Source organism: Amphiura filiformis, chromosome 4 (assembly GCF_039555335.1).
Source record: "Amphiura filiformis chromosome 4, Afil_fr2py, whole genome shotgun sequence".
In the NCBI taxonomy this organism is placed as follows: Eukaryota; Metazoa; Echinodermata; class Ophiuroidea; order Amphilepidida; family Amphiuridae; genus Amphiura; species Amphiura filiformis.
The window spans coordinates 69,316,240-69,332,343 of NC_092631.1; the positions used below are offsets into that span (position 1 = coordinate 69,316,240).

The 16,104-nt window shown below is 38.8% G+C and overlaps 1 protein-coding gene across 1 annotated transcript in view; it reads right to left on the reverse strand.

Annotated features, from left to right (window-relative positions):
• LOC140151299 (helicase-like transcription factor) overlaps positions 1-16,104 on the reverse strand; it is a 52,866-nt gene that overhangs the window by 17,330 nt on the left and 19,432 nt on the right. The window contains 8 exon segments of the mRNA XM_072173582.1: positions 3,789-3,941; positions 4,865-5,091; positions 5,950-6,105; positions 6,781-6,872; positions 7,330-7,709; positions 8,708-9,007; positions 9,425-9,499; positions 10,488-10,710. Of these exon segments, the coding sequence (XP_072029683.1) occupies positions 3,789-3,941; positions 4,865-5,091; positions 5,950-6,105; positions 6,781-6,872; positions 7,330-7,709; positions 8,708-9,007; positions 9,425-9,499; positions 10,488-10,710 (1,606 nt within the window).

The window sequence follows — 16,104 nt, forward strand, 5'->3', positions numbered from 1 at the left end:
CCCACCTAGTTTCATGCCCTTACGGCAATTTTTAGTATCTTCCCAAAATTTGACTTTAAATGTTGACTGTACCCACCAAGTTTCATGCCCATACGAAGTTTTTAGTAATTTGACCTCAGATGACCCCTGGGTGACCCGGATGACCTTCCCGAAATTTGACTCCAAATGTTGACTGTACCCACGGTTTCATGCCCCTACAACAGTTTTTGCAAATTTGACCTCAGATGACCCCTGGATGACCTCAGGTGACCTTGACCCACTAACCAATACAAACTTATGCTGGGGTCAAGATGCACCTAGTACCAGGGATCTATACGATGATTTTGTTTTTGGGTGGATCATCACCAAGATAGGCATTTTACACATAAAATACACATAACCCACACACAACGCAATTGAATAACAGACCGGTACTGCACAGTGCCGCTGGTTACCAGTTGTTCTCATTTATGTAATCAGCAATTGGAGCCTACAAAATGTGGTGCATTTATAGTGTACGGTACTATTATGTGATATCGGGAATTGACACAAATTTTACGGTAACAAAATCAGTCATACCCAGAAAGGATTGAGAAAATATTGTATGTGTGACTTGTTGTACTAAAGATGCATCCACCCACCAAGTTTGAGGAACATGCTTCCCCTACTATGCTAGTGCTCTGACGATAACACTCCGATCGCCATGCAATCTAAGTTTTGTAGGCCAGTGGGACAACGGAATCACTACGTGAACGAGCTACTACTGCACTAGTCTCTGAGAGAAGAGGCAGACACAGACAAACAAACAGATTCTAGTGAATTAAATAGTGATGATCAGTTGTAGCAGCTACAAATTTCGAACGTTTGTCAGGGGTCAAAACCCTCCATTTATATTTCCCCACACTTTTAGACAGACACCCTTTTATCAAAAATTGAACCCCCACCCTTATGCAGTGTTTGTGACCAAAGCTTACAGCATTACTTTATCAAATTCGGAAGACTGAACATCGGCGCTATCGCCGCTCTCTACACCCACTTCCGGGTCCATTTTATCACTATCTGCGCCATCAATCCATTTCAGAATCCAAATTGATGCAGAATTTATCCTCATCTATCAAACACTCATGATTTTCTTATTCATCTGAAACATTTGCGACATAATATTGGCAAAACTGCAATCATCTTTCGAACAGATACGACTTTAGATTGTTTACAGCATTACTTTATCAAATTCGGAAGACTGAACATCGGCGTTTCATACAGTCACTTCGGGTCCATTTTATCATTATCTGCGCCATCAATCCATTTCAGAATCCGAATTGATGCAGAATTTATCCTCATCTATCAAACACTCATGATTTTCTTATTCATCTGAAACATTTGCGACATATTAAATTAAATGTTGGCAAAACTGCATCACTGCAACTGCATCGAAAAGATACGACTTCAGATTGTTTATCATAAAGTAACACATGGGCAAATGGGCAAAAGGCTGAGATACCTGTGAGATCCTGAATACATGAATCGTCAGTCTATACTCTCTACACGGCCGCTGTGGTTCGGATCGCTCCACTTCTAGTGTGAGCGAAGCGGGCCAAAGCGGCTGATGTAGAGACTGAAAATTATATTCATTCATAAAACTCACGGGCGTCGATTCTACTACAGGTGACGTCGTATGAATTGAAAACATCAGCAAATTAATTTTTGACATTTTCTTTCCAGATTTATGAAGAAAATATGAATGTTTTTCAACAGATCATCAAATTACTTTATTATATTTTTTTTTCAATTGGTAGCGTTACCCCTACGCTTTATAATTATATATTGCTCACACGCTTTTTAGAAACCCACCCTATATTCCGCAAAATTGTAATTTTTACAGATTTTCAGAATTCCCAACCCACGCTGTAGAAAGCGTGCCAGACAAACAATGATAATGAATAGCCAGATGTGACCTTCGCTGTCGAGACGTTGTTTTCAGGGTTGTCAAACCCGCGATTAGGTAACCCAATTAGGCGACTTTTGAAGATTTTCCCCGGGACAATTTCCTGCCCCATAGAATACAAAGGGTAAAGAAAAAAATTGGGCGACTTTTCGATTATTTGACCTGCGATTCGGGCTGAATTTTTTTGGCAACCCTGGTTATTTAGCGTTCATTTAATTAAATTACTACGCCGCTGGTCTCTAAATATTTTGAAGTGTTGTCCCATGGTAACAAAACTCCCGAGAACTCAATAAACAATCTGGACAAAGGAATCATCCAATCACGTTTCTATCCATGTGAGATCACCGCAAAAATTCATGATAAAAGGTCACTTTCCCAAAGAAAAATAGTGCAATCCGTCAATTCCCCGCCATGATCTCACAACTTAAATTACTCAGACCAAAATAATCTCTAGCGCATACAGGGAACCAAGCAAAACGATAGAAATGACTTGTTTCTCATGACGACTTTTGACTTTTCTCACTTCAAAATAAGTACTTTCCCCACCCCAAATTCACTTCTAAAGGAGTGCAATCGATTGCTAAATAACTAAGCAAACCTTGGAATGTAATTTCAAAGCCAAATATCATTAACAAAAGAAACCTTAGCATAAAAAGCAAGAACGCAAGTGGCCAAAATTTGTAGCAAAAATACAGTCCTCACTGACTACAATGACTAAGGCTCACTAGCTCCGCTAAGAGCCAAAAAATGTAGTGTAATTCACACCAGATACAATTTCTTTATACGACAAAAATTAATTTTTGTAATCGATCAAAAAACAAACGTTTTATATCAATTTTAAATTTAGCCTGAATCCGTAAATATGGTACCTCTCGCCCTTTTTTAGGTCAAGGCTATTTTTACCATTATGCAGCGAACCATTGTTGAAGCTATTTCACATACATGTACAAAACATTCTAGAGAAAGAATGAGGACTTATATTGTTGAAATATCTTTTGTTGATTTCGAATGATAATGTTATGAAGTCGTAAATTTTAAGGTCACATTCCTAAAACCAAAACAAAACATTGCGACGCAGATAATTCCCGACTTACGCAATTTCATCATCACATCAGTGTCTTTATTATTTGTTTGAAACCTTTCCCAAACGTTCGTGCTATTTATGCATAAAACGGCTAATCTATCTTTACAAAACGCGTCTTTTTTAGTAAACAAAAGGCTAAAGATGGCATTATGAGATTTATCTTTTATCATCACACTCCTCCGCTCAACTGCCACGGTGGCGAGCGGTAAAGCGCTAGACGCGTAATCGAAGGAAGTTTAGAATCGCTGGTTCGAGTCCCGACGAAGCCTGTGGAAACTTTTTTCTTCTTCAAAATTATGATCGCATTCCGAAATGAGTCACTTGTCGGTAAATCATGTATCGTATCCTTAATGCCGCCAATTTTAAGTACATGTTTATACAGAGTTGGGAAATTTGAAATGCACTGGGTAAAATTATCAAGACAGACAGGAATCAAATATACTTTGATCAGCTCATAATCGGCGGGCCTTATAACACCGTGGATTAATATCAATATATTTTATTTCGAGAATTGTCTTGTGGCATCTCACCAGAAGTAACACGGATTATTAATTCAAGTCCTATACTTTGTCTACTATATTTAAACACGCACAATATAGACCAGATAGGTCAACTATATCACTCTAAACATGGGTCTACTTTTTGGCGTAGTGGTAAAAGCCTAACAATTCCCGCCGATTACGAGCTGATCAAACTATAGTCCCCATAATCAATAAAAGAATTATGAATACATTGTTATCTTACATCACATCTTCATGGTATCCCATGTTAGTTACTCACCTTTTTAGCTTTGTAGTCAGCTGCTAGAGTATTGTATGTAGTAAGGACTACATCTTGTGCTGATAGAACCTGAGGGTCCTTGGTGCGCTCATTCCCATAATAGCTGTATATATTCAGCTTCACATAAGCACTCACATGCTCTTCAAATTGATCCTGCATATACAAGGCAAAGATTTTTTAATTAAAAGTTGAATTGTGTTAGACACTGTTCGTCTTTTGTAGGTTAATAATTGTGCATGCTTTTGTTGTTGATTGTTTGAAGAAATATATATTATATTATCCTGCAGAGACAAGTCATCTAAGATAGTATGATATTATATTATGCCACACAGTACCATTCAAAAACCTGAAGCTGGTCAAAAAGCGAGTATATTTGGCCTGAAAAGCCCCCAAACAGATTGAAAATAAATTTAAAAAAAATAGCAAATGGACCAAAAAAACAACACCAATTATGCAAATGAATTTATCTTCTAAAAAATACAAACTAGTCTTAGGAAATTTGGATCAAATTAATATAATTATATTTTGTATTGCTATCAAACCTGAGAGTTTAGAATGCAACTCGTAAAATTCTAGTGTGGATTCTTGGAATTAAATTTAAAATCTCACTGACTAGCTTACAAAGTGTTACAGAGCATATATCAAAACATTTAAAAAGCTTGGTTGTAATATAACTTCTCACCACACAACACAAATGATAGCCAGTGAAAAACTTTCAAAAAAATCCCACTGAGCATCCAGGATTCAAACCTGGGACCTTTATTTACCAGTCCAGTGCTCTACCAACTGAGCTAATGAGCCAGCGAGGCAAAAAGAACAAAATATTTGTGCAGGTATTCAGAATGATCCTGATCCTCTAACATTGTCTCATCCAAGAAACATAGAAAGAGGGTTTCTTGATTTGGAAATCACTTCCGAAATCATAGATTTAAGCGAAAAGTGGCTTAAATCTTTGCTATCCTTTTGTTTACAATGTTGCATGCTTCCTATTTAATGCTTTATGCTTTACAGTACTTGCTATTGCCTGTAATTTATTCAATCTACTGTTATCATATAACTCCCCACATAAAACTCACCATCCAATTACTCATTACACTGAGCGGGCAGACTATTAGAGTTGGTCTTGGTCCAGAGGCATTGGTTGCATTGATACCAGGGACAGCAGTTACGCTTGGATTAGGTGGAGCTGCTTTGGCTGTTTTGGCTGCCTTAGGTGCTTTGGCTTTCTTGCTTTTACCTTTAGATGTTGCAGGTGGGATATCAACAGGTGTACTATCTTCAGGCATAGCCAGTGTAGGTAAAGCTGTACAGAACATAGTTATGTGATAAATACTTCAAAGGAACATCAGATGATACAGAGTTTGGGATTATTTTGATACAATGAATGATGTTAATCCCTAATCAAGAAATAGGAACATATTCAGAAATAAACAAAACCTTTGATAAAATGAAAAATTCATACTTTAAACAGAGAATGATCACATCTGCTTGATACAGAGATGCATATGTGTTATATTGACTACATTCCTGAAATGGATCCCTGTATAAACTTTTCCCATACAGACCCATTTCCTGAAATCAACAAAACTACATAAAACTTTGATTATATTGACAAACAAACTGTCAGCTACTATACCCCAAGAAGTATATTTAACATCTATGAATGTGGTTTGATAGGCTGCGGCAGCTTGCTATGCAGCCTGCTTTTTGACAAGTCATAAAAGGTGTGGCTCCTTCCCCAAGCAAGATCAAAGTGGTCCAATTCGGTGTCTAAAACATTGTGTAGGAAACATCTGAGGAAGTTGGATAAGTGAGGTTATCAGTTCTAATCAAGACGTGCAGTGGCAAAAATCATGCAGCCATTAATGTATTTATGAATAATATGTAGTCCTGCTTTTTGACAAGTCATAAAAGGTGTGGCCCCTCCTCAAGCAAGATCGAAGTAATCCAACTCAGTGGCTACAACATGGCTGAGGGCCTACTTGGAAAGCAGGGCTGGTCACTGAAGTTGTTACCCTCAATAAAGAAAGAATAAACTAACTAACAAAAGTCTTGCGTGTGATGAGCACTAACTAGTAAATTATTGCTGCAAACACCCCCCCCCACACACACACACCCCTACAATGTATAATAAAAAAAATATATGAATGCATATCTTTACCTGGAGCAGCAGTCTCCTTTGCATTTGCTGACTTCTTTCCTTTTCCACCTTTGTTAGATTTCTTTCCTTTACTTTTCTTCTTTTTCTCCATCTCTTCCTCCTGTGGTTTATATGGTTCTTCCTCCTCTTTACTTTTCCTTTGTTTGCTTGATTTTGCTGACAAATGTAAAAAGAAAGTATTTGCATCACAACGATGACTTTCCATTTGTTAGCTGATTAGCAAATATTACCCTTATTAGGGATGTAAATGGATTATTCTTTCATTTCTTGAAAATGAGTGTTTGAGTCGTAGAAAATGTAAGCCGAAGGCGATGGCCTGAGCGGAAGGCAAAGCGTTCTGCAGGGGTCCAAGGGGAACAGCCCCCAGCAAGGGATCAAGGATGCAGCGCATGAATCACTAGACCTACTACCTGTCTCCATTTCCTTTGTGGCTTTGAACATTGATGGTAGGGTTTTGCTTGACTCCCTTACCTTCCCGACTTTCTTAGTGCTGGTTTGTATTTGCATGACTAAGCAGTACTCCCTCCCCCCACTGCTCCCATATTTTGAAACTTTTGAGCATATAATTCACTTGCAAGGTCGATCCAACTTGTGAATATCTTTATCCTCCAGCCAAGATCATACAAATTATTTTGAAGCCGGCATCGATTTCCTTTACATTTGTGGTCCTATCCACTTCCATTTTATTGGCAATTTCATCCCAATACACCTTTGATCATGCTAATGCAAACTGCAAAGATTACTTATGAGTAATTTAATTTTTAGGCATATAAACCCAAGCTCAGCAATTGATTTTAATTGGGAGTATATACACATTACCACAAGGTTTACCTTTCTTTTTAGGAATGACATTTGCTTCCATCAAGAGCTCTTCCATTTCTGAATCATCACTGTAGTCATATCTTACTGGTTTCTTTGCAGCTCTATTTATCATCAAGAAAAAATAATACCAACAATTATTACTATATAATTTCAAAAATAAGGAGCAGTTTCATTGAACATAAAAAATGTTTGCTCTCCAATTCGTAGAAACAATTAACAACACAATGACTTTGGATATACAAACATTTTATCATCATAAGTGACTCAGTGCGATACATGCCCATATAGTTTACCCTCAAGTTCTAACCAAAAACACTCAAATCCTGACATTGTATTCACAGCAGGTAATATATGTGACACGATCTGCTCCATGGGGGCCAAAGGAGGCATTTTTGAGAATTGAGTTACTATAATTATTACATTGTAGTAACATTAGGCTATCATATACTGAAAACACCAAAGGTCTAGCAAACTTGGTTCTAAAGTTATCTCAGTTTCAAATGTGCCGCCTTTGGCCCCCATGGACCAGATCGTGTTCATAGCAGGTAATAAACTTGCCTTCTTGGTCTACGAGAACTTGATTCTGCGACCGGCTCAACTTGCACTGGCTTTGCTTCCACCTTCATGTCTTCTTCCTTGGTCAAGTCCACAACACCACCAGCAGCAGGGACTTTTTTCTCTTTTTTACCATCTACTTCTTCACTCAGAGTCAAATCAACAACCTGACTGTCTGTGCTTGTTGTTATCTCTATAACAGGAGCAGGTACATCTGTGACAATCTTTGCAGGCGGTATGTCAATCTTGATGACAGGTGCATAGTCTGGGTCATCTTTTTGCATAAATGCTGCTGCACCACTCAGCTTCTTCTCACTCTCTTCATCTTCATCTTTGGTATCCTCCTCCTCCATGTCTTCTTCTTCCGTATCAAATTCTTCATCCTACAATAAAAAACAAAATATGGTTATTCCATCATGTAATATTACACAAAATTAGGAGCTTAAGGTTAGGAATAATTATAGGGTTAGGGTTAGGATTAGGCTTAAGTTATGGCTAGGATTAGCTTAATTACATGAAGGATTGACCAAAATACACATTTTGGTTTTCACCAAGGGTTCAGTCAAGAAACTGTCTCTTTCCTGTTTGAGTGCAAGTGTTTGCAAGGTCTAAAATCAGGAATAACTTCTTGATCAACTTGCTTATTGGCTAGAGAAGACCAAAATGTAGTTGCTTATAACTCGACTGCTCAGTGCTAGAAGTGGGAAAGTCCAATAGCTGCCATGTGTAGATGAGTACAATATACTGTAAATTGCCATATGTTCACAGGGCAGCTATTGCACTTACCCACTTCTGGCACTGTGCTTAACAGTTTTACTTACAAGGCTCACATTTACAGCTTGACACCTGGGCAACTAGCAGTCATGTTATTATAACTTACCACACACATTTACACCTGTCAAATGCCAACAGTCCTGGCATAAAATTTTCATTTATCATCAGGCACGGCTAATGAAAGTCCAGATCTTCTGTCATGCTACTGCACTTAACACATCTGGCAGTGATGAATTATTCTTGGTGGGGTGCTTATTTTTTACATTGTTTATCACAATAAAATCTCAAACTTCTTTTGGTGGTTAAAGTTAATACTTAGTAGCATGAATGAATGTTTAAATAAATAAATAAATTATGGTATGCTTTGTGCCCAACGTGCAAATACAATCAAGATTGGCCTTGTAACAGACTACAGGGTTAGAATTTCGTCTCACAGTGCAGTAATCAATTCTAGATTCTGCATGCAAATGAATATACGTATCTACTGTTTGAATCAACTTTGATGCCCATAAATCTTTTTTTACAAAAATCTGCACAAAAATCGATTTGTGAATTCAGACCAGCAATTATATCCCTGGATGACCATTCACCACATCCAAAATCCTACCTCATCTTCGTCTATATCTCTAACAAGTTCCGTGCCTGGTTCTGCCAATGGTCTTCCACCATGAAAATTTGTTAGGATCAGTGAGATGACCTCCAAGGTTTTTCCCAACCCCATCTCATCGGCTAAAATTCCACCATGGACACTGGGCGGTTTTGTTTGGCTGATGAAATTTGTCACCGTATTCAGGTACTTGTTGCCGCCGATTTCCTTCCAAAAATGAGGCAGTTCCATGTTGTTCTCACGGACACACATCCAATGCAGGGCTTGCTTCTGGTGAGGGTATAGTTTTGTCTTGATAGCCTGGAAGTAAATATGATATGACTTATATTTTACAGGTATTTTACTATGAAATTCCCATGCTGGACTACTAGTTTGGTAATCTGGAAATTAAAATTACTTTCATTTGAAACATTTATTTCCTTTCCCCCCCTTTTTTCTCAATTCCCCCAATCATTCATCAATTTTTATTTTAAACTAAATCAAGAAACTTGTACTCTGGGATCAGTATAGGAATATTTATAACAAATTCTGGCTGTGTTTGGTACTTCTGTTCTGCACTTCTCGGTAGCTCAATAAATACAACAGTGCACACAATATTTCTAGACAGTATGCAATGCATACATGTTATAGAAAGATAACACTCAAAATAATTAGCTCTTCATTAATACAAAAAACAGAGTACTTACTTATTTAAAGTTAAAAACCAATTATACATACCTTAGCTGGTTCTAGCTCAATGTTCTTGGCTTCTTGCTTCAAGTTTTCAAACAATGAATCTAACTTGTTCTGCATCTGCAACCCAAATCAACATTGATATTTATTAATATAGATCTAAACCATCGCAATTATTGGGCTATTCCAGCTGGAATCCATAACCCCCTATGGAAGACATGTACGTAATCTTCCACACAGGGGGTGAAGATTTGAAATGGAGTCGCCCATTTAGATAACCCAATTTGCAATTCACACTCCATGTGTGGAAAATTAAGATCATCTTTTCCATACGGGGTGTGTGGATTTCAACTGGAATAGTCTACTTTTTGTTCCAGTTTTTATTTTGTAGGCCATTTTTTTAAAGGAAGCAAGCAAAGTAACCCTAATTAATGCATATTTATATTAATGCAAATGAAGCTCACAGTAATTTATGCATAGAATTAATGTAGGCCTATAATATGGCAAAAACTTACACCAAATGTCTCTCATCATGATACAATGATTTTAGCTGCAGGATATGTTAAATGTGCTCTTTATTACTGAGGCAATTTTTACACTGGTCCATACAATAAAATTCACAATGCTACATCCAAAAGAGCAGCTTTTTTTGCGAGGAAAAAATTGCTCTCATAATTAAACTTTTTGGGGCTACTTTCACGATTTCAGTAGTACATACCCATTTATTTTGAGCCACAAGCCTCAAAATAGTGTCCTTTCGGGGCTACTGTTAAAAATCGCCCCCGCAATTTTATTTTTGAGTGCTATTTTGGCATTTTCGGGACAAACTGCCCTTTGCCCTCACTTGAGCCCTGGTTCTGATAAATATTTGCAAGAAGTGTTCACAATGTCATTTTGTAATGAAAAGAAAATATGAAGTGAAACAAAATGCTTATCTTTACAAAAGATTTCTAACACCTGTTCACAACACACTTTGTAAATTGTATCGATACAGCACCACACATTTTGAAAATTATATTAAAATTTCAATGTGCCACACTTTGCACATCCAATAAAGTTACTAAATTCTTACATATCTTTAAATTAAAGTCATACCAGATGAACTAACCTCAGCATGGGTAAGGGTCACTGATTTGCCCTTTGCAGCTTGAGGGCGGTATACAGGAGGTGCTGAACTGCCACCAGGTCCCATTTCTTCCACCAGATTTGACTTGAGGACATATCCATAGCGACTCAGTCTGTCCGACACTGGTTTCAATTTATCAGGATTCCCCCAGATTGATATCTCTACCGGCATACGATACATATTGCCCTTCCCCGTGGGCACCATTCTAGGAAATTCGAATGAAAAAAGGGGAAAAAAAATATGAGAATGTGCTGTTCTTGTTACATTTTCCAAATGTCAAGATCAGGGTTATAGCTAGCACAACATGAGTGCCGACTAATTACTATCCAATTATAGCACTTTTTAGCTTAACTTGAGGGATCAGGGAATAGGCTAGAGGGGTATAGTACGGTACCCTCATTTTTTTTGTTTTTTTTTTACTCTTTTTATGATGAATAAATCATTTGTGGGGAAATTTTTTAATTTGTTACCCTCGACCGGCGCCGACCAGCGTGGCTATAACCCTGGTCAAGATTAATCTTTGAAATTCAGATTCTACAAAAGTTGCAAAAAAACATCGGGTACAATCAAATCAATCAGTATATAATATGCATCGCTCTTTGCAAGAATCAATCTATTTAATTCTTGCACAGGCTGGTAACAAGCGCGCGGTGGGGTGGGGTGACACTTCCTCCAAATTGACAATAAGGTCTACTCTTCAGGGTAAAAAATGGCTAAGATTTTAAAAGAAGGTCCAATAAGAAAGAAATTTAACAAAGGCACTACTTTCTCATGTTGTACTGTTCAAAATAGCACCAAACAGTCCATTCTTACAGCCCTGGTGAAGTCTACCTTTTGCATGCAAGAGATTGGGAAGGTCCATATTTTGGAAATTCCGCACTCACTAAAATGTGGACCTGACACGCTATTTCATTTAGAGAGGTGCCTGTGCTAGCAGTATTTGTAATGTTCAAATAATGCAAAAAATAAAGTCCACATTCATAGGGAAAGTTATGGGTTCAATACGTAAAATCTAACGGCTCATTGTAATGGATTTATTTCCCCCATGTACATGATTTTCACTGTGAAGGAAGTAGCAAAAATGTTTGTTTTGACCAATTATGGAAACATAAATGGCCCATTTCACGGTTAGGCGCCACTTTTAGTGAAAAAAACTCGATATTTTCAAAATGGATTAAATTTAATTTAATAGGGGTTTTCCTTTCCAAATAAGACCAGATTTTCATAAAAATATCATTTCCCAGCTTAAATCTCGCTACTTCTTGAAGAAAATTATGATTTATTATCTCATGTTATGTAATTTTTTAACAAATTTGATCAATATTGAGTAGTGTATATTATACTTTGACTGTCCAATACATATATCATAGATATTTAAAATAAACGAGTATGTCATAGGTTCCCTTCTGACCAAATTTGGGCAAATTTTGTTGTGTAATGACAAATTTATGGCCACTTTAATATAATTTTTGAGGTAAAAAAGGGAAATTGACATGAAAAAGTTTACTCAACAATTTTAATAATCAATGAATGACTCTGATATTGCACAGCTTTGAAGGTCATAATATGGGTAATGTTCACAAATAATATCAGCCAGTTTGAAAACACAGGTCAAATTCAAGATTCTGATGTTTGTGCAATTTAGGATGTGACTGATGTCAATGTGAACGGAAACCACACACTGTAAAGCAGAGTATGTTTCAGAAAATAATGATTCAAAGAGTTTTCACACACTCAGTGAATTAAATGGGATATATTGAAACATATCAACCTGTGTTAGTGTTCATTTTAAAACATTGTTTACAATTTATAGAAGTGGATGTGACATTTTCAATTGTGAACGGAATGTTTCATTATGATAAACAGTTTGCTTGTCAAAAATATAAGCTTTGGGCACTTTTAACACACATATTTTGTAGTCCTGGCCCTGTCCTACAGACCCGTATACAATTTTCAAAGAGGAAAGTTTGAAAGTTGATTCGAGTAGGGTATGCATAGGTCTTCCAAATTCTACTAGGTGGAAAATTCCAAACCCGGCAAACTCTGTATATGGCCATTTTTCAAAATGGCCGCCAAAATGTACTTATGAACCAGGTAAAATGACTATAACTCTGAAACTACTTGACCTAGAGGGGTGATTGAGGTGTCTATCCCCACTAAATCAAAGCTGTCTGATTGAATGAAGGGGGTTTCATGGATGTCTGAGGTCCAGGACACCTGGAATCCAAGATGGCCGCCCGTAGCAACCATAATCATCATATTAGCCAGATGATATGACAATAATTCGTAATCTGCCTGACCTACAAGGGTCATTGAGGTGTCTATCCCCACTAAATCAAGGCTGGCTGAGTGAATGAAGGGGGTTTCATGGATGTGTGAGGTCCAGGACACCTGAAATCCAAGATGGCCGCCCATAGCAACCATAAATCATCATATTAGCCAGGTGAAATGACAATAATTCGGAATCTGCCTGACCTACAAGGGTCATTGAGGTGTATAGCCCCACTAAATCAAGGCTGGCTGAGTGAATGAAGGGGTTTCATGGATGTCTGAGGTCTAGGACACATGAAATCCAAGATGGCCGCCCGGAGCAACCATAATCATCATATTAGCCAGATGAAATGACAATAATTCGGAATCTGCTTGACCTACAAGGGTCATTGAGGTCTCTATCCCTACTAAATCAAGACTGTCTAATTGAATGAAGAGGGTGTCGCGGTTGTCTGATGTCTAGGACACCCACAATCTAAGATGGCCGCCCATAGTAACCATATAATATTCACATTAACCAGGTGAAATGACAAGATCTCGGTAACTATTTAATCTAGAAGAGCAATTAAGGTGTGTAACTTCGCTAAATCAAGTCACACCAAATCCAGATGGCAGTCATAGCAACCACTATAAACCAAATGAAATGTCATCAATTAGAACCAATGTACCTATGAAAATCAAGGCTAGTTTCCATGGTTATCTGAGGTCTTGGACACCTAAAATACAAGATGGCTACCCATAGCAACCAAATGCATATTTCCACAGTTATAACTCTTGCAAATGATTTGACTCGTGGTAGAGGTACATGAAATGTTGTCCACTTAACCAATGTTACGTTAGTTGTTAATTTTGTTTGTTAATGTTACAGGTGAGTAGAGATTGACAGACATGGCAGAGGAAAAGGAAGAAAGTACATCTGAGATCGATCAATGGACTTAATCTCCTTATTCCCAAGCCTGCTCATGCTCCTCCGGACCATGAAAAATGTATCAATTTTCAAAAGAAGAGCAAGAAATCACAGTCACTTCAGAGTGGTGAAACTGGTAGGAAACGTGTACGAGCAGTGACGAAAGGAGCTGAACTCAAAAATGATGATGTTCACAAAAAGCTTAAGGTTCTTGGACCTGATTATACATTCAAGTACCATAACATGATTGCATGTTATAAAAGGTATATACAAATACACGAAACGTCCACATACCACCAGAGGAACCTCAGGTAGATGAGGGTCCTTAAGCCCACCTCATGCCAGTCACGCGCACCACCGTCGTTCCCCGTGCAGGGCCTAGTAGCCAAACCAAAATTATTTATGTAACTGTGCGATATGTTGCTCTGATAGGGTACGAATAAAAGAAACAAGAAAAGAAAAGACACATTTTTCAGGGTCTGGAGGAGCATGAGCAGGCTTGGGAATAAGGAGATTAAGTCCATCGATCTCAGATGTACTTTCTTCCTTTTCCTCTGTCATGTCTGTCAATCTCTACTCACCTACAAATGTATAACATTAACAAACAAAATTAACAACTAACGTAACATTGGTTAAGTGGGCAACATTTCATGTACCCTATACCCCGAGTCAAATCATTTGCAAATGTTATAACTGTGCAAAATATGCATTTGGTTGCTATGGGTAGCCATCTTGTATTTTAGGTGTCCAAGACCTCAGATAACCATGGAAACTAGCCTTGATTTTCATAGGTGCATTGGTTCTAATATATGACATTTCATTTGGTTTATAGTGGTTGCTATGACTGCCATCTGGATTTGGTGTGACTTGATTCAGTGAAGTGACACACCTTAATTGTTCTTCTAGATTAGTCCCAAACAGAAATGTTTGGTAGACTCATAACCGGTGCGAATTCTTACCTTTCCGATGTTGATTAAGATACTTCTTGCATCGATCCCGAGATGCGGAAAACCAATAGTCATTTTGTCCCACATAAATGAATAAATAACAAAACCCCGATCCCCGGTGGACTCACCCAAAAGGTGACGCCACACCATATGATCGCCCCTTATCCGACTTGGGATCCCCTACTCGGACCAAACTTGTAGGGGTGGCGGGTCCGGGATAATCAACATCGGAAAGGTAAGATCGCGACCGGTTATGAGTCTACCAAACATTTCTGTTTGGGACTAGACTCAGTACACCGGTCGATCTTACCGCTTCCGATGTTGATTAAGATACTTCTTGCATCAACATCTGAAAGATCGATCTAGCAAGTAACCGACGGATGGAGGTACAAGATTGGTCAGCATCTGATCAGGGATCGGGAGCGGGTAACGATGGTTTTCGCGAGGTCAGAAAATATTTTCCCCCAACGGTCGGGAAACAAAAAAGACCACGCGATCACAGACATAAACCTCCTTACTTAATAAGTTTGGTGGTTAAGAATAGCGACACTGGTTCTTACCATGCTGAGTATTCTGTATAGTCTGAAAACCTGGTACCCGTACACCACCGTATTATGATCGCCGAACAATGTCCCGGTAAACCTCCGCCCGCCTCTGATTACTAACGTAAACGGAAGTATCGTAGAGAAGGGCGAAGGTGGCTTCCGGGACACCGCCTGCTAGATCTCCTCAAGGGACAACCGAACGGTATACCCAAGATGATGAGATAGCTCGTGTCGAGTGGGTCGTGGGACGCTTGAAACCTTCGCGATCCCCGGACCCCACCAACACCTGGACCAGCCATTGCGACAGCGGCTGGACCGAAAAGGCTCTGTAAGGGTGATGAATGCGGTCGTGAGTCCTCGCAAGGCTTGTGTTCGGAAGAAATAGTGCTGCAGCGCCTTATCGGACACCCCAGCCTATCTTTGGCTTCAGCGAACCTTGCCCAACCCTGGGGATTGGAGAGGGACGAATGTCGGTATGCACCGCGCCCGTTAAGTAGTCACGAGAACAGAGCGCCGAAACAGTGTCGCTCCAGTGTTTGTGAACACGGAAGCTAACCTCGAGACCGTGTGCAACTCAGCACCGCCGCCTCGAAGCCAACGCTAAACCGGAAAGCCATCTTGAGAGTTACGATTTAAGCCGCTTTTGGACGGAAGGTCAAAAGGGTGACCCTTAAAGTAATCTAAGACTGTGTTGGGATCCCTTAGGAGGATCACTTTCCTTTTGGTAGACACTCGTTGAACATACCGTCGAGGCGTAGACTAATAAGGTAACCATCGGCTATGATAGTCTAACCCGCCTCGAAACCTCGGTGAATGGAGAGGACAGCTGACTTATAGCTGGCCCCAGTGGCCAGCTGACGTCTTGCTTGGAACTTTTCTGTCAGCAACTCCGAACTAGCAGCACAGAGGTTTCTAGCGGGAGAGCTATT